General features: G+C 33.6%; 1 protein-coding gene across 22 annotated transcripts in view; it reads right to left on the bottom strand.

Moving 5' to 3' along the window:
* The window catches only part of CAMK2D (calcium/calmodulin dependent protein kinase II delta), a 323815-nt gene that overhangs the window by 33070 nt on the left and 269555 nt on the right, over nt 1-21190 (bottom strand). For 5 of the 22 annotated variants that reach the window (XM_013053958.2, XM_013053952.2, XM_013053957.2 and 2 more), the window contains exons 10-16: nt 19515-19637; nt 18621-18704; nt 18122-18164; nt 14483-14520; nt 10087-10146; nt 8039-8080; nt 5382-5430 (exon numbers count right to left, since the gene is read on the bottom strand). In XM_013053958.2, the coding sequence (XP_012909412.1) occupies nt 5382-5430; nt 8039-8080; nt 10087-10146; nt 14483-14520; nt 18122-18164; nt 18621-18704; nt 19515-19637 (439 nt within the window). Of the gene's footprint in view, nt 1-5381; nt 5431-8038; nt 8081-10086; nt 10147-13089; nt 13123-14482; nt 14521-18121; nt 18165-18620; nt 18705-19514; nt 19638-21190 lie in introns of all 22 variants that reach the window. The other 17 variants (XM_013053964.2, XM_013053956.2, XM_045085484.1 and 14 more) reach the window with 7 other exon arrangements.

Raw genomic sequence — 21190 nt, 5'->3', positions numbered from 1 at the left:
GATTCCAGGGTCCTGGGATTGGGCCCCACATCGGCTCTCTGTTCGGCAGGGAGCCTGCTTCCTCCTCTCTCTCTCTCTGCCTGCCTCTCTGCCTACTTGTGATCTCTATCTGTCAAATAAATAAATAAAATCTTTAAAAAAAAAAAAGAGGAAGTGAGTCTTTCACTATTGAAGTATGGTTTAAAAAGAAAAAAAGAAAAATAAAGAGAAATGAAGTTATTTTATATTGGTGGTAGAGTGAATAAATTCTGCCTCAGTTCTATAAGTTATGGATCCTGATTTAAAAGTTAAAAGATTAACAGGCAGATACACACATGCAGACATGAATTTTTCCAAATAAACCTTTTTAAAAATCAAAATTGGATTAGAAATCTGAAAGAAGTTATTATGCACTGCACTACAGGTCTTCTAAGACAGTTTTAAGCGAATGGAATGACATAATTATCAAAGGTTCTTAAATAAAATAACCAGAAGTTTCTTGATATGCAGATTCTTTTGAAGAGAGAAAGGCATGCAGGACAAATGCTGAGTTACAAACCACAAAGGGATCTGAAGAAGACTGGTAATATGTGATCATCTGCCTCAGGGAATTCTACCCAGCAGTGAAGGTTTTCATTGAACACAGAACGTAAGAATAGTTGAATCTGAGTATTTAGTCATCACACTGTCCACTAATGTACAGATTCACAAAGATATACACAAAAAGCTCATTAACCACATGATTCTGCAGATGAGCCAAGGCCTTTATATCCAGATGTCATCAAAACGGCCCCACTGAAATGCTAAGGGTGTCAACCCTTACCCTTAATTGGGCCTTTTGCAAACAATGCAATCTCATTATCATCTATTTGTCAGCAAAAGAAAAAGAGGATAAACCGGAATGAAGTCCCCATACCCAGTCCTGCTCAAAGCAATACATTTCTGCTTGTTGCACAAAGCTCCACTGTAAGGAAAAACGAAATGCAGCAAGAGATCCAAGCAGCTACTCAATAGTGAGTTGTAAGCAATGAGACGCTGGAAGCAGGAGGTATAACAGAGATGACATAAGGGCACAGAGGAGCCCAACTTCGATAGGTGTTGCACAACTCTGGAAGTCTAGGGAAGAGCAGCAGAAGGACCAAACTGATGCATACCCATCAGGAAGAAGTAGCTGGCTCTGGGCAATGGTGCTGGCAGGTTATGAGGTGGAGAGACATTGTGGCATACAGCGACAGGCCCTGCAAACTGTGGCTACAGCCACAAACCAAAGGACAGTCTTCAAATGTATATAGTGCTGAGAGGACCATTGCTATGTATCATTAGCTTTAAGGACCCCCGTACTCATAGAGAGCCGCAATGTTAAGTGTTGCCATCTAAAAGTAATTGTTTTACTAGAAATGTACCTAAAATGAAATGACTACTTCAACAATTTTAGACCTAAAAATCTGTGTTTTGGAAACACTAGTGAATTCTAATAGGAAAGTTTTTGTTTGTTTTTGGGTGCGTAAAGCTGTTTTTACTGCACAGTGCTTCTATGGTCATAGCTATGCCTCATTGCAACTCCCATTTATTTTTAAGCCATTACGGTCTTTCCATTACACGGAATTTCCTGCTGAGTTACAGACATAGAGTTAGAGATAATATTTGGTTTTTGAATATAGGACAAAATTAAGAAATGGCTCAAGAGGTCCACACTAGGAAGTCCACGTTGGCTTGGAAAGAGAAAACAGTGAACTTAAGAAGCTTTTAAAAAAGAAAAATTGTAAAACAATCCCTTAGGAGGACTGTGAGCTTAGGAAGGGAATTGTAGTTATAGCTAAATGCTAAAGTTTTTTTTAAAAATGAAAAAGGACTTTTAAAAATAAAACACATTTATCTTGGGTCTCAGTTTTTAAAGTCAAATTTATTGATATTTATTGAATTAGCTGAGAGAAACAGCATAAATTACAGCATAAAAGCTTCATGTAAAGTGTACAGAAGAACATCTTGACTCTTGAGTTGATGAAAGCTCTTGAATAAGACTAGTCACCAAGAAAAGATGTGGAGCTCAAACAGTTAGCCATTCAATAAATATCTGCTGAATGAAAAAACTGAGGTAGCCTACATACAGTTCAAAGAATAACACATAGATTGGGGCCTTATGAAAACTAAAGGCCTTTCTGAATGGAAACTAACAGGGAGAACTCAAAGAAAATGAGTTTTCTACAAATTCTGGCTCTCTAGGTGCTCCAGGTTCCCTGAATGTGAAGGATCACTCATCTACTATGACTAATACTTTCTTCTTCCTTAAGAGTGGCTGGCCTACCTTTTTTGTCCCTGAAAAGGCCAACAAAAGGTATTCTCCTGTTGATTTTCATTTCTCCCCTTGTCTAGATCACTCTGATGTGTTAATATTCTCCTAGTGTGTTTCTTTACAGAAGAGAGTGTGTAGAACTGTCACTTCCAGGTTGGTCCTTGGGGATCAGACAGAATGTGTACTCCATTGGCATGGAAGCATGTACTATGGGAGCATGTACTACGGTATTCCAGGGATCATATGCTACTATGAAACAATAGAAGTCTAGGTGTAGGGGTTATGTGGGACAGCCAGCAGGAATGGATGGAGCAGGTGACTGAATGCAGGAGCATGCTAGGGGAATATGCATTTAAGAATATATCCTGAAGTCTGGTCTTTTACCCTAATAACAAAGTAGTATACAGAAGGGAAAGGATTGGAAAGTATATGTGGAAGAAAGACAGGAAATTTTGTACATAGGATACGGCTTTGTAGAGATGCTGTGGCTTTGGTCAGGTTATATAACTGATGTCTTTTTTGAGTTCCTAGAGCTTAGATAACAGGTAATTTGGCTTCTAACAGAGCTAGTCAAAAAACACTCTCTACCAAGCTACCCAGAGCTATATATAGCAAACTCTGAGGTAAAGAGAAAAGAGCACAGTCATATAAATGCAGAAATCAATTAGGGTCTTTCTGATGGACTGTGTCCTGATTAATGAAGAGATTCCCATATAAGCACATCACCAGCACAATAAATACATTAAAAATATTTATGACAGTTTTTTTTTTTTTTAATGACAGTTTTATTTAATGCTTGTTTTGGAGTCAGAACAATGGCCTCAGTGATTTTTTAAAGTATCTTCTAGTCTGACAGGTTTCTGACATCATTCAATATTAAAAAAGGTCAGCCACCAAAGAGCTGTGTGGGTCTTAGAGAACACAAACGATGCCTAATGTGCTATATCTGTGATTCTGTGGCCACATTCACGCAAAGAAAATTAAGCAAAAACTTCAATAACTTATTCACTGAGTTCAAAGAAATAAATAAAAACATTTTGGGGTCAGTAATCAACTGGACATTTCTTTTCATCTCAGTATTATGCTTTAATTTTGCTAATATTTGGTGTGTGTAGCCTATATTCATAAAGACAAATACTATCTCAATTTGTGGAATCCCAGAGGCAAAGGAAACCAGTATCATTGTTGTGATATGGAGAGAACTGTTTTCTGAGAGGTGCTGATACAATTTTATTTCATCAAAAAAGATTATAAACTATAAGGTAGGGCTGACAGGGATTGTTTATATGTTGATATTTACATGCATTAACAGTGATCATCCCAAATCAAAACTTAGTAAAGAGTCCAATTCAGGTGAGAAAGACCACTTATTAAAACCCTGCTTGTGATCACCAAGGAATATGTTTATTAGGACTAATTGCACATCGTGAGGTGTTGCTATTATAATACTATTCAGCTATAATACTATTCAGCTGTTTAAAGATTCAGTCTTTCTAGTGGATAATGCACAGGTTTATTTCCCCTGATTCTTGCTCAAGAGAAGAATGTATAAAGTCATATAAACATTTTTATGGTTTTTTTTATACATTTATGGCTGAAAGAGCTAATGAATCCAAAATACTTACAAAGATGATGCTTTCTGAATCACTGAGAAAGCTAAATGGCATATCTGCTTATTTGGTTAAAAAATCTCTTTATCTAATGTGACTAGCATCAATGATTCATAAAATTACTTCTGTTCAAATTTTAGCTCTGGGGCAAGAGCGAGATGAACAGACCTACTAAATAAAATCCTTGACATAGCTATCCACCTTTCCACTGTAAGAGGAAAAAAAAATGACTGACTACCTCTAGCAGAGTTAGGTCAGTGCACTAAATTATAAATAGAGAACACACTTTAATATATAGAGTCAGCTCTTCTATTCAACCAAAGAGGAAAAAGTCAGCATAGGTGACTGGTAACTTGCAGTCTATATGCATTTTTATTTCCTAAATTTCTGATCTGTTTCCTTGACCTGAGAGTTTCCAGGTTTTTTATTCTATAACATGAATATAGTTTTCCAAAACTGTGTCTTACTAATGTCACTACAAAATGAAAGCCCATGTTGACACTATTAGGTAAATAATCTTTCCAAATAATGTTTATTGATGAAACATTTCTCTGAATTTGTTTTATGCTTATTTTCCTTTAATACATCTTTAATACTTTTTTAAAAAAGATTTTATTTATTTACTTAACAGAGAGAAAGAGAGAGACACAAGCAAGGAGAGTGGGAGAGGGAGAAGCAGGCTTCCCGCTGAGTGCAGGGCTCTATCCCTGGACCCTGGGATCATGACCTGAGCTGAAGGCAGACGTTTAATGACTGAGCCACCCAGGCGCCCCGATCTTTAATACTTTTTAAACATTCTATTCTTACCATTTTTTTTTTTTTTGGAATGGCTTCTCGACAAATGGCCAGTAGAAATTGTAGTTATATACACAGAATTACGAAAATGAGAACACAAAACTGTGAAAGCAACTGAAGCAAAATTAACCCTTCTAAAATAGCCAGCAGACCAAAAAGAAGTCAAAGTATGTTTAGAGGCAGAGGCAATGAGATGTCCATAGAAACGCTGGCAATGACTCATTTATATTTCTAAAAGAACCTGGGCAACTCAAGTGAATGGAGGTCAAGAATATATTAGGAAAGTGCACAAAACCCTAGGATAAAAAGGATGCCAAATGTTGAACTCACTGAGACCATTAAAGGTTTTAAACAATGGTCCTTTCCATACTCTGTTCTTGAACATATGCTGTTTTCTAGACATAGATAAACATTTTATATTACCTTCTAACTGATAACATTTATAATTTGATATTATGTCCCAGGACTGTCATTACTAGTTTAAAATTACAATGTACCCGAATGTCCTATGTTTGTGTATATTTCAAAACAGAGAAAAAATATAATGTGAAAAAATCTGTATATATAATCAAAATAATGTGTACGTATGAAAAGTACTTTTGTTTTTTAGAAGAGGCCTAGTTCCCAAACGTTATTTGAAACAACTATTTTCCTGATTTATATGGAACTCTAATTAGGATTTTCCACTTCTGATTTAATCATACCTTTCACATCTTCATCCTCAATTGTTGTATTTGAACTCTCAGTTGACTCCTGCCGAGAAGAAAACATGTGTTAAGTTGCAAACAATGGAAAACTTCACTTTTTTTCTTCTTAAAATTGGCAAGTGATAAACATATCATGCAAAATTCATCAGCAAGCTGTGTACATATATTGACATGCAGATGGACAAGTACATTATGTGGTTTTAACAGAAATAAAATGCCAAATGCTGCAAACGCTTCAAAAAGGGAGTGCTCTGGTGGCCTACTCTGAAGTATGATAAATGTAGGTTATTTGTAGAAGCAGCCAAAGTATGCAACTTATTTTAAGAGCTGTGTAAGGCCATATTTGGTTACAGTGCCCCATAGGGTGTGCTTTTTCTATATATTTATCAGAATTGAATATATTAGCCAAATGAATTTGACCCTAAAATAGATCAATTTCTCTTACCAATTAATTAAAAGTAAATAACCCCATCTTTGTATAAGGAACTATATCAAGCACTGAATTCACAGCCTATTTGTCTTATTTTTGTGTAGAGACAGAAAGCATTTCATTGTATCAATTCGATCAGGAAGCTAGGGGTACTAAGCTGAATTATGCTGAAATTTGCTTTTTTTTTTTTTTTTTTTTAGGTTTTATTTATTTATTTCAGAGAGAGAGAGTGCATGAGAGGGGAGAAAGTCAGATACAGAAGCAGACTCTCCATGGAGCTGGGAGCCTCATACAGGACTGGATCCTGGGACTCTGGGTTCATGACCTGAGCTGAAGGCAGTCACTCAACCAACTGAGCCACCCAGGTGCCCTGAAACTGCTTTTAACAAGAATTTCCATGTTTGTGATCAGCGCAATGGAATTATATGAATAATTTACTTTCAAGGACAATTAGATTTTTTCATCCACTTCTTAATTAGAAACTGGCTGTTATCAATAAGAAACCCGCTCCCATAATGGAAAGACAAAGCTATTTCTTTGTAAAACTAAAAATGAAGTTGAAGATTAATAAGCACAGTTAAAAGGATACTGTAACTGCCAGTATTAAGATACAGTTTCTTAAAATGGTTTGATAAATTTTTTCCACTAATAATGTGCTAACAAAATATTTTTTAGCAAAGAAATTTAGTAGTATTCATAAGAAAAACACAATTATCTACTTGAAATGATTAAAGGCTAGAGCTGAAAGAAGTTGGAAACAAACTTCCAATCCAGAGCTATGTGCTCAGTGATGAAAAACAGATTTTGGAAAATGATGCAGATACCAATCAGTGTCCTTGTAGAGATTCAATAACCAAAAAAGCAATCAATTTATATAAATATTATATATAATATTTAAGCCAAAGGGACAGACTAATTAAATGTGTATCCAGAAGCTCTCCATATACACAAAACAAAAGCAAATAGTCTTCATGCGTTTCTTAATGTGGCCTAGTGTTCAAATTTAAACTCAAGATGAAGGTAAACCCATGCACTGTAAAAGTAAATGAATTCATGTAAGCAGAAATGTCATGCAGCAACTCTTACAAATGATATAGCTAGAACTATTGAAGTATCCACTCCAGCTGTTATGCTTGGTCTTTCATTTGCTAATGATATTTTTAAAAAGTTTTTCTCCTATATGATGCTCGTGAGTCCTATATGTCTTTTAGGGACTTAAAATATTTTGTGTTATGACCATAAAACACATCTCATATTAAAGAATACTTGACTTTTTTTTTTTTTTTACTTTAATGATTTTAATATTGATCAACTAAATGTTAAACCAGAGGAAATGTGTTCTCTAAGACTTAAACATTGTTGATAAGAGTAAGGAGAAATTAGACCTGTGACTATATTTAGTATTTGAGAAAAATCGATGAAATATTTTTTTCCTTCCCTTAGAGATACAATAATATATGAGAGTTAGTAAACTGGAAACATGGAATATGTTCAGAAAATGTCTCCTTTCATCCTGTAGACATGTACACAAGTACTATTATTTAGTTAACATGCTACACAATCTATAACAGACAGAAAACATTACAGTCTTCTTTCAGCATAAGTGGTTAAATATGTTACTGAAATGCATATAACTCAACAAAAACAAACATTTCATAAGAACTGAAACCTCCTGATTATCCTCAATTTCATGCCAAACAACAAAAACAACACCAACAGGGAATTAACAGAAAAAGCACTATGACAACAGAATAGATAAAACTCAAAAGCAACATTAAATTTAAACAAACACTAATGAACTCAAGTTGATTTTTTTGAAGACAGTGAAATGAGATAGCAAGAAATTCTAAAATTTCATGCAGAATATAACTAAAGTACAATGCACAAACGGGCATGGAGAAGGAAAAAAAAAAAAAAAAAAAAAAGACCAGATGGAATTGCTTAAGATACACAGTCATCTTGACATAAAGACTTTGCTTAACCCGACTTTTACTGGCTAATGGTTCCATTCATTTCTTTTTCAAGATGTCATTCATTTTTGTTTTGAAAGAAATATGTGTAAAATTCTAGATAAATGAGGTCCCCCCCCCCCCGCAAAAAAAAAGTATGGTAGAAAAAGGGTAAGAATTTTCTTTCCCGTATTTAGATAATGAATTTTGCTTTGGATATTTGATGAAATGTGTCATCTTGTTAAAGCAAGATGATGTTGATTCTTTCTGAATACCTTGTTTCCATCAGGGTTGTGGATTACAGTAGTTTGGGGCTCCTGAGTGAGAACAAAATAGAGAAAGTAACAGTTCGCATTGGTAAGTACATTCTTACTAGTGTGAGGGACAGAGCAGAGTGAGCCAGCTGACAAAACTAAATAGTGACAAGAGCATAAGCGATGTTAACTACTGTCAGAGGTAGCAGCTGACAAGACCACTGATGAAAGATCTCCCTGATGAGCCCATGAGATAGGATACCTCAGTACACAGCAGCAGCATGCAAAAGACCTTATTCGTGATCGGTACACAGACAAGGCTTTGAAGTTTGGAGACCTAAAGAGGCACTCACTGTTTCACAAAGTTCTGAAACAGAACTTTCCTTTTTTCTTTAGTGAGTAGGCTGTTAATGTGTGTCCTAATAGAAAATGGACCAAGAACATTGGAGATTAGAACTCTTTAAAATGATCTTGAATCCTTTCTGAGGAATTTTTTTCAGGTGCATCTTTGAGAATGGATTATGATGTCATCACTATAGTTAGTAATGTATAGTTAATACACAGATATATACTCTGAAAATCTAGAACACTGTGCCTTGCTTTAAAAAAAAAAAAAGGCTATCCTAAAGAATGTATTTCCAAAGTCCATTAGCAATTCTATGGAATAGTGAAAAGGTTCATTTAAAGGATTCTAGGACTAATCATATAATCACTATAATCTGAGACATAACTGCTATTAAATGCCATGCTAATTTATACCTAAAAAATAAATTTTAGCTTTATGGACTACATATACAGATTTGCTTGTAAAGTCATGCTTTACTAAGAAGAAAATATTATTCCTTTCTGCTTTCTACCAGAGATTTGAAGAAACATCCCCAAGTGGAAAATAACACTCAAATGACTGATGTTAAAAAAGATTCAGTGTCCATATATTATTGGCATGCTTGGCACTTTCATTGCATGATGTCTTGGTAACTGAGAGTTACTGCAGCCCACTGAAAATTTTTTCCTACTATAAGCATTCTTCTGTCCTCTAGGATCTCCTCTTCACCACGGTTTATGCCATAACAAAGAACACAATTGCTGCTTCCTTTCTTCCTTTCCCTGGCGAGAGGTGTGATTGACATTGTTTTCTACTCATAGATAACACTGTCTTGATATGTCCTTTTTCCTTTAAGTGTTTTTAAACTGAACCTTCTGGTTAACCCAAGTGAAATAATCCCTTACTATTTTTTTATTCATTAAAAATTAACAGTACAGAGGATAGTAAAAAATCAGAACTACTTCAGAAAACCTGTATCAAAACATATAATAGTTTGAACAAACCATTATGGAACTCAGAGTACTGAATGCCAGTATTCAAATCTTGACTTTTAACATAACACTGTCTCAAAGTATTAAAATGATTTAGTTGTCAATAGTGTGAATTGATTAAAAGGGGCAAAACTCGTTTCCACTGATCATTCAAAGCTCTCTGCTATACACTTCATTCTTTGGATTAAAGTGAAACAGTGATCATTTAAACAGCAAACAAGAAGCTCAGAATTACCCAATGCCTCTTTATCTCAAAAAGTGAGGTCTTACAAAGCCCTGCTGTCTTTTAGTAAGAGGGAATGGGAACTCTGAATAAGGTCTACATTACTGTTGTCTAGCAATAATCCCCTTAGCTCTCCTTGATGCCAATATTTCTATCATGAAAGGAGGAAACCGTTTTTTGCATCATCTAGCGCTACCATCAGAAGAAGAGCTAAGAGCAACCAAAGCGCATTCTACTGTATTATAAAGCAGCATGCAACAGTTTCAACTATAGAGACCACAGCTATCAGAATAATGTTCGACAATGAAATGAGATCATCTCATGTTAGAAACACACTGCTTGGCAACTACCTTAACAACAACAACAAAAAAGAAACGAAATGAACTTTTCTCATTATCTTTGTAAGCAAAACAAAACCCAACAAAATAAAGTACTTATATAATATATGTATCTATAGAGTGAAAGCAAATGAGAGAAACAACAAAAACAATAAAGAACTTAAGAAGGGTTACAAAGAGTCCAGGTATACCAGCGCCGGGGTAGGAATATTTTCTTTGGGGCTGGTTACCACGTTGGCTTTGTTGTTTATCTGTAGGTATGCAGAAAATAGAAACAGAGATGCCTTAAACCCCTTCGTAGCTAATGTTTCTATATTGCAGCACGTCTATGTGGAGATACAGACTTGAAAATAAAGAGCCACTGAGGATGAACGTGAAAGACACTGTGATATCTGACAAAAATAATAATCAATTCTACCGTCATACAGGCTAGTACCATGTCTCTGACAGTGGAATGATAAAACAGACTTGGGTCCTTTGGCTGTGGCACATTAGCCACCAAAGAACTGCTTCAGTGGAGCTCAAATCAAGTTTAGAGTATGAAATAAATATAAACATTTTCACACTCTTCAAGGTGGATTCTGTTCCCCGCTTCCAATTGTTCTCTGTTATGAACACTTATTTTTTTCCTTTTATTCTTGATCCTGAAGTCACACATAGACCGTCTTTCTCTGAGAAGCCATCATCACTTTGCTTAGTAGGCATCCAATTCAAAACCTCTATCTTCTGATGAGATGCATGCTTTATATTTTTTAAATGGTACATCTGGGCCTCTTTAAAAAAACACATCTCCAATTATAAATGGGCAAACTGAATTCTTTACTATATTCTGAATGTCAAAAGACCTTTTCCACAATTGTTTGAGAGGAAAACACTGTGTTTCTTGACGAAGTGTTACTCCTTTGCTTTTCTTTCAAAGTGCTACTGTTGAAGATTGTGTTTGGTCATATCACTCCTTTGCTTTAACATATTGGGGTTGACCTTAAAGAAAGATCATATCACAATGGAAGCCACATTGTGAAAGCAGCTCAGGCGTCGATAAGTATTATAATGGGTGCACAGAGAAAAATCAAGGTAGGCAAGTGACAACTTGAAAATACAACTGAGTTTGGGCACTAAAGGATCGAAAACTAAACAGTAATAGTCAACATTCATTGAAACTCATGTATGATAACTTACATTATGGTTACCAAACAGAACTATTAATTAACATTCATTCTCTTATACTACATTATCTACTATTTTCTTTACATATTATTAGGTAAAGGAACACATCCCATAATTTTAGTATAAATGTTCTTAAGGGTCTCAAAAAGAAAAACATACTGTATAAAACAGATGAATACCAAATGAGTTTATAAGCAATTACACCAATTTAATTGGACTTTCTGGGAGGTTTTTTCTTTTGTATTTTATACCTGAAGATCATACTGAAACTGCTTCTGGGAAGAACATAGAAGGTTAAAGAAATTAATTCAGGTATATAATATTTTGCTTTTCTATTTATTCACATTTGTGTGATTGTTTGGTATCAGTACTATTTAAATAAGCTATAGCATTATGCTCTGTGACATGCAAGAAAAGAGAAAACTTCCGGTGCCCTTTACTGAAAAACTCTTTAAATGTTAAACCATCAATCTCTATTTTGCAGATGGTCTAAAATTTTTCTTTACATAAAAGTGTACAGAATTTAGTATCAAATTTGTGCAACATCCAGAAAGAGATAAGAGATAATGGAATCTATTAAGAAGAGATCAAAATTTAGTACTTATGTTAGTATGAAATACATGATAAAAAAGGAGGGATTCGCACACAATTTCCTATCAGGAAGAGTATGTGGCAAAACACAGATGACTTCTTGTCAAATGATCAGAAGTACTTATAATTAAAGCACCACATGTATTTATTATGTTATATTCAGTTTATATCAGTGGATACAAAAAATAAAAGAGGAATATATTGAGATACTTTTACTTCTTTTTTGTGATACTTTTATTTCTGTTTTGAGAGAAGAGACTTGATAGTTTTCTAGAATGGTTGTGAAGAACTGATTTCTTTCAGTGAAAACGTCACACATGCACACCTATGCACACATACTTCTCTGCACAAATGTGTGCATACACATACAACACACACCCCTAGACACATTCACACACAGATGCACAGTGTATACACACTACCAAGTCAACCTTTCCAGTTGAGGGCCATTCTTCCTGGACGAGCTATGCTTTATTGTCAGACATGGCAAATAGGAGTTAAATATGAGCCTCAACCACCACTTTTAATTGTATTTAAATGTACAGTACAAACTTTTTAAGTTAATGTAAAGATAAACTTAATGATCTTTTATTACTATGGGAAGTCTTTTGAAGGTACTTGTAATTTTAATTAATTAGTTGAAAAATAATAGGAGAATTTCTAAGTAAAAGTAGAAGTAAAAGTTTTCTAAGTTAAAGAACTTCTAAGTAAAAGACTAGGAGGACTTCTTTTTTATTAAAGAGTCAAATATTAAGTAGGAGTTAAACTATAAGCTGTCTTTTAAACATAAAAACTTCTGTTTATGAAATATAGTTATTTCATGTTATGGAAGCTATTTTTCTTTAACAAAACTAAATCAAACCAGATATTTCAGTAATTCACTGAATTACTGTTATGAGGCATGGGCAAGATATTTTTATTTCTCAGGTGTTAAGGTTATTCAGTTTTGAGGCTAATAAATGTTTCCTCTATAAGATGCTTAACTAGGATGGGTCCATTGTAAGCTTACTTTCACACTATTTATAAACTTCATGGTAGATACATTATAGTGTATCTGACCTAAAAATAACTCCTGTTTTAGTAATCATGATCATCACTTAAAACTAATCCTAGAGTATTCTTTCATTTATTACTAAACAGGCATTAACTACATCATGATCTCTTCAGTGTCAAAAGAAAACTGGACCCTGGTCTTATAAAAGATCCTTTAATAGCACATGGATAAAAGTATGAACTTTTTACATATTTTAGAAATTCAATTTCAAAGATTAACAGTATTATGTGAATGTGGGTACTGTGCTTTGATAGTTAATTGACACTGATGTGTAATGGTCCTATACTTTCTCCACTTAAACTAACTTAGGTAAATAAGACTGTTTTTATTCCTAAGTGTGAATTTTCACAAGAGGAGAAATCTGGCAGATAGAGATCCTCACCATCATCTGAACACTCGAACTGGACTTCCTTTTCTGAATTGACCAGTCAAAGAGAAAGGAAAAGAAAAAAAATATGACCGGTTGAATTTTTAAAGTATCAAAGCAAGGAGCACAGAATAAATTTCTCTTTAAAGAGGAGCTATAAGTGGTCTACAAGAAAAAAAGCTCTGGAAATGTTTCTTTCTATATAAGGATAGTAGTAAAAATAAATATCTTTATAGGGATTGTGGCCTCTGCATCACTGAAAGGTACAGAAAAACACACAATGAAACATTTTGAAAATTTAAAATATCACACTTTCACCAATGTAACATTGGGAAAAAGGCAACATCAACCATCATTAATGAAACTGAATAGACTAAGCAGAAGGAAGAGAACCTTACAGGTTGAGGAAAGCAATTGGTAAAAGGCAAATGCCATCTTAATGGGAATCACAAGTACATGGTAATCACAGCTCTGGAAATTCCCAAATCACACATACACAGAAGGTGAAGAAATGATTGAGCATGAACATAAGATGTGATAAATGATTTTCTATGTTATATTTTCAAAATGAACTGACCAACTAACTTTAGGTCGAGTTCAAATGTTAGAGTATTAACTAATTCCCAAGAATGTTTAAGTGTTCATGAGGAATGTACACATCTGTCATTGGAAGAGAAAGAAAAGGATTAAAGAAACAAAATACTTAGGTAATACTCCAGAAAGATAACAAACATAATACAAATATAAGGTTACATTCAATCAAAGATAAATTCCCATGAAACAAAATAGAACCAATAGAAAATAAGTCGTATTACTTTCTTCAGAAAACCAAGAAGGCCAAAAGATCCTGTTATCTTTTTTGGAAAATTTTTCTATAATTTTTCAGAATATTCACCTTGAGTATGTCACCTTGCTTATGATAGAAGAGCAAGAACAATTAAGACCATTATAAAAACTGCCCAAGCAGAGAAATTTAATCATTTGACATTTAATTTCCCAGACCCTATCACTTGATTTTTTTTTTTTCAGGTTATACATTTCAGCAGACTTCAAGAGCATAGCATAACTACTTGCAAAGCATTTGGTTTTCATTGATTTTTCAGGTCACTACGGTAGTTCAGGACTGTAGTAAAGCAGAGAGGATTTAGACATTCAATTTCTACAACTCCATATAAAAGTATTATTTTGTCAGATTATTTAATTATAATAAAATAGAAAATATATACTTTTTCTTGCCATACATATTCGTCACCATTACATATTATTTTATACTTCAACCTGTATCCTTTATAAGAACTATAAAAAATACAAGCTGTGAAAACTCACAAATTAAATTTAACATTTAAAAATGATCCAGCATCTGAAAGTCAGTAATGATTTTAGGAGCACCTGTTTAAGTTTAACTTACCTTTACTCCATCTGGTTTCTTCAACAAACTCTTGGCTGCTGCAAAATGAGAGAGTAAAATCATTTCAGTGAGTTATCCACAGAAATCCATGCCAGGCAACAAACCAGATTATTGTTTCCTCCTACCACCTTTACTGAGTTATGGCCAACATATGCCAAATTATCAAGGTCACACTGATGAGCACGAGCTTACAGGACATTGAAATACAGTATCACTTTTCTTAGTTTTGCCATATCAAATTTAGCACTAAATTCTTATTTAGTTCATTGCATATAATTGAACACTTTGCCAGTTATGTTACTGGACTTTATTCCACTGTTGGTTGCGAAAAGGATACTGGAACTTTAACTGGACTATGCTTTTGTAATCCAGAAAGTTGCTTTCAGTCTTCAGACATTAGCTGACAGATTGTATTACATGTTCATTCATACCACAAGTATGGTGACCATGTCAGTTCTGCCACTTAAGCCCCTCTTTCTAAAGGTTTGAAATTTATTTGTGAAAATTTGCTTTGACTAAATAACACCCTTTTAAAATATATGAATTTGAAATCAGAGCTTTCATTTTTACAAAAATTGATATTAATTGTATTTAAAATAAGAGGGATATTATTGGTCAAGAGCAAATTTTTAAACAGCATAGGACCTTTAAAAAAAAAAGGCACGATGTCTTCCTTTATACTTCAAAATCAGAATATAAGGCTTTCATAAGCAAAAGCCTTTTACACAAAAAATTAAAAATAGTAAAATTTGAGGTAAGATATAAAACAAAACACAATCTTCCACTAAATTAAAGAACCGCTGAAGTATATGGTCTCATATGAAACTTCAATTTCTCCAAGCACAGCTTTTAGCATTCTTTCTGTTACTGAGCTTCTTGAGTATATCAGAAGGTGAAATCATTTTTTAAAAAAAAATACTTAATGAATGGGTACATTCATACACAGTGAACAGATTATGTAAATGCTAATGACAATTAGTACAAGTGTAGAACACTTATGAATATGCAGGACAAAGTATACACCTGTTTCCATTTAATGTTTTATATATATGTGTGTGTATGTATAAAATATATATATTATATATATGTATGTTTATAATTACTTAGTGTATCAGTATAGACTTTGGCATCTGAAATGGAAATACCTAGCTATAATAGAACTGCATGAACATGTAATTTCCTGACATCCATTTGATTTGGGATAGTATTTTGATATCACTTTGGTATAATTTTAAATTTATTTAAAATACAAAAATGTTAATTATATTTAGTCCTTAGCAACAAAGCTACTAATTTATTATTAATTGACATTGTAAGAATAGTTGCCTTAGCTATAATACCATTTGCCTAGAGTTAAAAAGCAATATTAAGTAAATCCTGTGGCAGTTAATAGGTTAGAAAGCAAACTCAGAATAGTTGAAATTGCAATAGCAAGCAAAGAGAAGACAATGATTCAGGGTAAGCAGGGATTTGGCCTGGGAGATGCAAAAATGTCCCTTTTGGTTACTATTCACCTTACCTCACAAGAAATACATTCCACATAAAGGGAGAAAAGAAAAAAAAATAAAAACAACTTTATAACCATATACTTATGGACAAATTACTATAAAGAGCATGTTTCCTAATGAAACAGAATGAACAAAATACTCAAAACTAAAATGCAGTATCAAGTACAAGATGTTGTAACTCAGTCCAAAGTTATTCAGTTGGTTTTGAAGTGATGGATTAAAAAAAAAAGTTTGCCTTTCATGTTAAGACATCAGAAACAATATAAAATTCACACATTAGTCATGAGTTTTTAGTTTACACAATGATGAAAAGGAAAATGTGATGTACACAGAAAGCTTCTATACATGAGTGTTTTATATATTTAAGAAGGCCCAATTTATGCCTAAGAGTGTATTTAAGACTTTAACAAAATACAAAATATTAAAGATTTTTTCAGGTTAGTTTATCTTTAACAAAATATGTTAATCATCCTATCTTTTATTAATTCACTAATTTTTGGGCCACAATGAAATATTTATTTGAATATAGTATATATTAGTTAATATTTAATGAGATGATATTGAACTCACCCATATAAATGTCAACTATATTAATCAACTGTTCATAAAACAGGTAACTTGACAAAGGCAGTAACAACGTTTTATTACACCAAACAAACTGGACAAAATACATACATCTGACTAACACAGTTCCTCAGTTTGTAGCATTACTCATTGTATTCTCATCTTTGTTGCTGTTTAACAGGTCACTGGAAGCCTTTGGAAAGCCTCCTACAGTTTCACATTATATATAACTAAATATAATGGGGGGCAAAAGCTGACCATTTAATATAGTCAGGAACAGTAATGAAAAATAGGTTGAGAAGGTTAAAGAACATCTGATAAGGTTATGGATTATCACCTGATAGCACTATAATACTCAGGAGTTAAATATGTACAGGGAGAAATCACTGAAGAATAGTTAGATAATTTGATGTCTCATATCTCTCTTATATAAATAGTAAGCAAAGTAAAGTGGTAGTATTTTTGGCAAATTTTTTGATAATCCTTCCATGTCTCAACAGGCACTTCACCAAATGCAGCTTTCTTGATGTTTCAGTTCCTCCCCATACATAAGACTAATTAGCATTTACCAAAATTTGATTTTTGGAAACATGGTCCTTTGTGATAATCTATTGAAGAAAGGGGTTCCAAAATTCAAGTAATTTCTGGACATATTTATGTCCATTTTAGAAAGTCCACTCCTATAATAAAGAAATGGCTTAGCTTCTTTTATTTAAAAAATTATTTTTAGCATGGAATCATTTATTTATTTAAATTTTATTTCTTTTCAGTGTTCCAGAATTTATTGTTTATGCACCACACCCAGTGCTCCATGCAATACATACCCTTCATAGTACCCACCACCAGGCTCACCCAACCCCCCACCCCCCTCTTCCAAAACCCTCAGTTTGTTTCTCTGAGTCCACAGTCTCTCACAGTTTGTCTCCCCCTCCAGTTTCCCCCAACTCACTTCTCTACCATGGAATCATTTTGAGGAACATTTATTATCCTGTGATACTACTGTGAGGTAGGGCCCTCTGTCAATTCTTGAGTTTAGATACCTTTGAAATATGCAACCATTCTTATAGTGTGCCAAGATACAACTGTACTTTTGAAAGAACTTGGGCCTAAGAGAACTGGGTAGAGAACTGGATTCCTATGAGATTCCTATGAGAACTGGATTCCCTATGAGAATGAGACAAAAAATTTTTATTTATAGCTATTAGTTGATGTAATATCAATGAACTAATTCTAGGTTTGAAATGTTGAGTTTTAAAAGCAGGAAGTACATATTTCAACTTGTGTGTACTCCAGCTAGGATGACAGGTGGGTTTCACAGGCTGCATGGCACTGACCAGGGGAGGGACTGCTTGAGAGCTCTCATGAAGAGTGCAGTCACATGCCTAATGTCTCTGTGGAGATAGTACCCAGATGGATTCCTAATGACAGGCACTGTGTGGAAAGAATCCATGCCATATATTTGCTATCCCTAAACAACAGTGTTTTTCTATTACTAGGTTTTTCTTTAATTCTAAGATGATTACTAAAGAAGAGAGCAGTGAATAAGGAGAATTCTTAATACATGTACCTGAAAAATTCCTTGTAGCCAGCATAGTTGTCAAGATGGCACCCTGTCAGAAAAATAAAGAATATGAAATTAATATTGCTTAAGCCAATCTTTGTCCTGATAAGTAAACAGTCTTTGATAACATATCTTCTCCTAGCCTTCCTTTCAGCTGGGAGATTTTTATTTGTCTGTTTTTGGTTTTTGTTTCCTGAGAGCAGCAGGTTTATATCTTACATAATGCTGGGGCTGCCCTCATGTGTGTGGCCAGATTCCAATTTCCAAGTTGTACAGTTGTTTTTCCTCCGAAGGGAAGAACCACAGCACACACTGCACAGAGATTCTAACTCTTCACTGCAGACTTAACTTCCAATGTGCTATTCCATTTTCTGAAGAGCCAGAAGAAGAGGGACTACTGAGGTCTTCACATTTAAAAGTCTTGCTGAAAAGTTGTTTTCTCATAGAGAATCTCTTTTCTCACTCTGCCAAGTCTACCTCCCCACAAAAATGTAGAATTACTTACCTTTAGCTTTCTTCTAGCATTAAATTTCTTCAAGCAGTCTACAGTCTCCTGTCTGTGCATCATGGAAGCAACAGTAGAACGTTGCTGGAAGAGGAAGAAAGGAAACTTAGGATATTGAAAACATACTAAGTATTACATTATCTCAACTTCATCAAATCTGCATTAATGGTGCCTGAACCCATATGATGAACTTGTGATAATTTACTTGCAAAAAAAGTTCCCTAATAATGGATGACTAGTTTTGCCAAGACTATTTTTGCAACATTTATCTATAAAAAGTATAGAAATGAGTATCAATAGTTCCCCAAATCACCTTTATTTCAATGTCTTTAATTATATTTATATTGGACTGTCTTTCATTTACTTAGGACCATATTTACTGCCCTAACATTTGACACTTCACCCTAGAAATGTACTGAAATCTCTACATTTCTTCCAAATTTCAGTTTTCCTTAGCACATCTAAAGTATATTCAGGCTACTATGGCCACTCTTTCTAACTTTACTACAAGCTTCTAAACCTTATTTTTTCCCCACTAAAGCTGTTTAATGATAAATAATTGAACTTTGTCTAATATTCTCTACTGGGGTATAGTTAATCTTGGTGTCATTTCCTTGCCCTCTGTTCATGAGTATTATCAATAACTGGTAGGAGAAATACTCATTCCTTGTATTATTGTAGGCAATATTCATCAATCTATGTAAATTAGATTTTGTTATCCCAAACAGCAATCATCATTACAAATTTATTTTCTTAAACACCTTGAGTGAAATATTCATTCATTTTTAGTCTCATCTTTTTCCTGCAAAAATTATTTTAAACCCATGAAAACAATTTTAAAGAGGAATTTATTTTTAATTTTTCTCCTAAGGTCTTTACAGAATTGTCACTTACACAGATCCATGGATGTTTCAGTGCCTCTGAGGCTGTGATACGCTTGGCAGGGTTGATAGTAAGCATTTTATTGATTAGGTCTTTGGCTTCAGGAGTCACTGTGTCCCACTCTGGTGATGGAAACTTAAAAAATACAAATTTATAAAGAGATCAAAAAATAGATACACTCTGTCAAACAGGGAAGAACCAAGCAAACTAATCATTTCCTTAAGTAGTGAATTTCTTCATACATTAACTTTTTGTAGAAGTTATATTTTATCTACAGATAGATAATCTGATATATAGCAGTATATATCCCCTCTATCTCTATTTACATAAAGAAAAATAACCAATAAGAGCTAAGTATCTATTCTAAATTGCGTATTATACCTAGTAAATACACTTTAAAATTTAGAAAAATAAACTTAAGAATCTTCTAGTCCTCTCAAGGCATCCTTATTTGGTTTGAAAATAAAATTTTATGCAATCTTATAATTATTTGCAAACATCAATAAAGCTGACAGGCTGTCACATGTACTGATGTCATCATGCTATTACACCAAGATTCAAAAAAAGGTATTACAAAAAAAAATAAGGTATTACATACTTTCATAACTCATGAGCAGGAATAGTAGAGATAATAACACAGCTTCCATTACCTATGCCCAAACTGACCTACTACTTGTGGCTATTTGTAATACAGTACTGGAAGAAATCTCAGACTACAAGAACCTTAGCAGGACTCCATTTTAACATCTCAGAAAGGTTAATCTGCCTGATTACAAATTTCATCAAAAAAGCAAAGTTCTTAAAAGGAACCAGTATTCATAACTTCTCTTAGTAATCCATCTGTGTACGAATAACTATACAATTATTTATTCTAAGTTTCTTCATTTAAAATTTGTGTTGATAAAAATGCAACCTTTTTTCACATAACTTATTAGTAGAAATACTATTCTTGATAGGTTCAGAAAAATTTACATCACATTAGTTTCTAAGCAACAGACAGAATATCAGGTCCTTTTCTCAGTTCATGAATTTCTATAGATAATCTTGGAACAAATGCCACTGTCACTGTATCATGGACTTTAGTTCACTTTTAGTAGTTATAAAATGGGTACTTTGTGACCCACTGGCAAAATGAAATAAGAAATGATAGTGACTCTTTAATACTTCAAATTTTACCAGTTTAAAAACTGTCATTTTAATTCCAAATATTATTATGGGCAACTGTAAAAACTTGTTAATGATTAGGAGCTACTGAAGAAATATTCAAGGCTGCTCCTTCATGGTGTACAGATCTTCCAACAGCAAATTGGGAGCTGGTTCAGCCTGAATAAAGGTGCGCCTTTTTCTCATTTTTTAAATTTTAACAAAGTCCCTCCTTCACGTTGATCAAACAGTGCATTTGTATAGCTGTATCTTCCCAGGGGGGGAGCCTAGTTGTAGTCTGTAAAAATGATGAATGTGCTAGCTATGGCCACATAAATCATAATTTGGTCCAATTATTAGTCTGACTAGAATGGAATGCTTCAAAATTAAAAGAATATACATTTTAAATTCTTGCAATACACACATCCATATGTAGAACATTTATTTTTTTTTATTGTGTTATGTTAGTCACCATACAGTACGTCATTAGTTTTTGATGTAGTGTTCCAAGATTCATTGTTTACATATAACACTCAGTGCTCCAT

The sequence above is a fragment of the Mustela putorius genome, unplaced genomic scaffold (assembly GCF_011764305.1).
Source record: "Mustela putorius furo isolate JIRA1106 unplaced genomic scaffold, ASM1176430v1.1 tig00000868_pilon_pilon_pilon, whole genome shotgun sequence".
In the NCBI taxonomy this organism is placed as follows: Eukaryota; Metazoa; Chordata; class Mammalia; order Carnivora; family Mustelidae; genus Mustela; species Mustela putorius.
The sequence above is the reverse complement of the archived record's forward strand: the minus strand, read 5'-3'. Positions and strand labels throughout refer to the sequence as shown.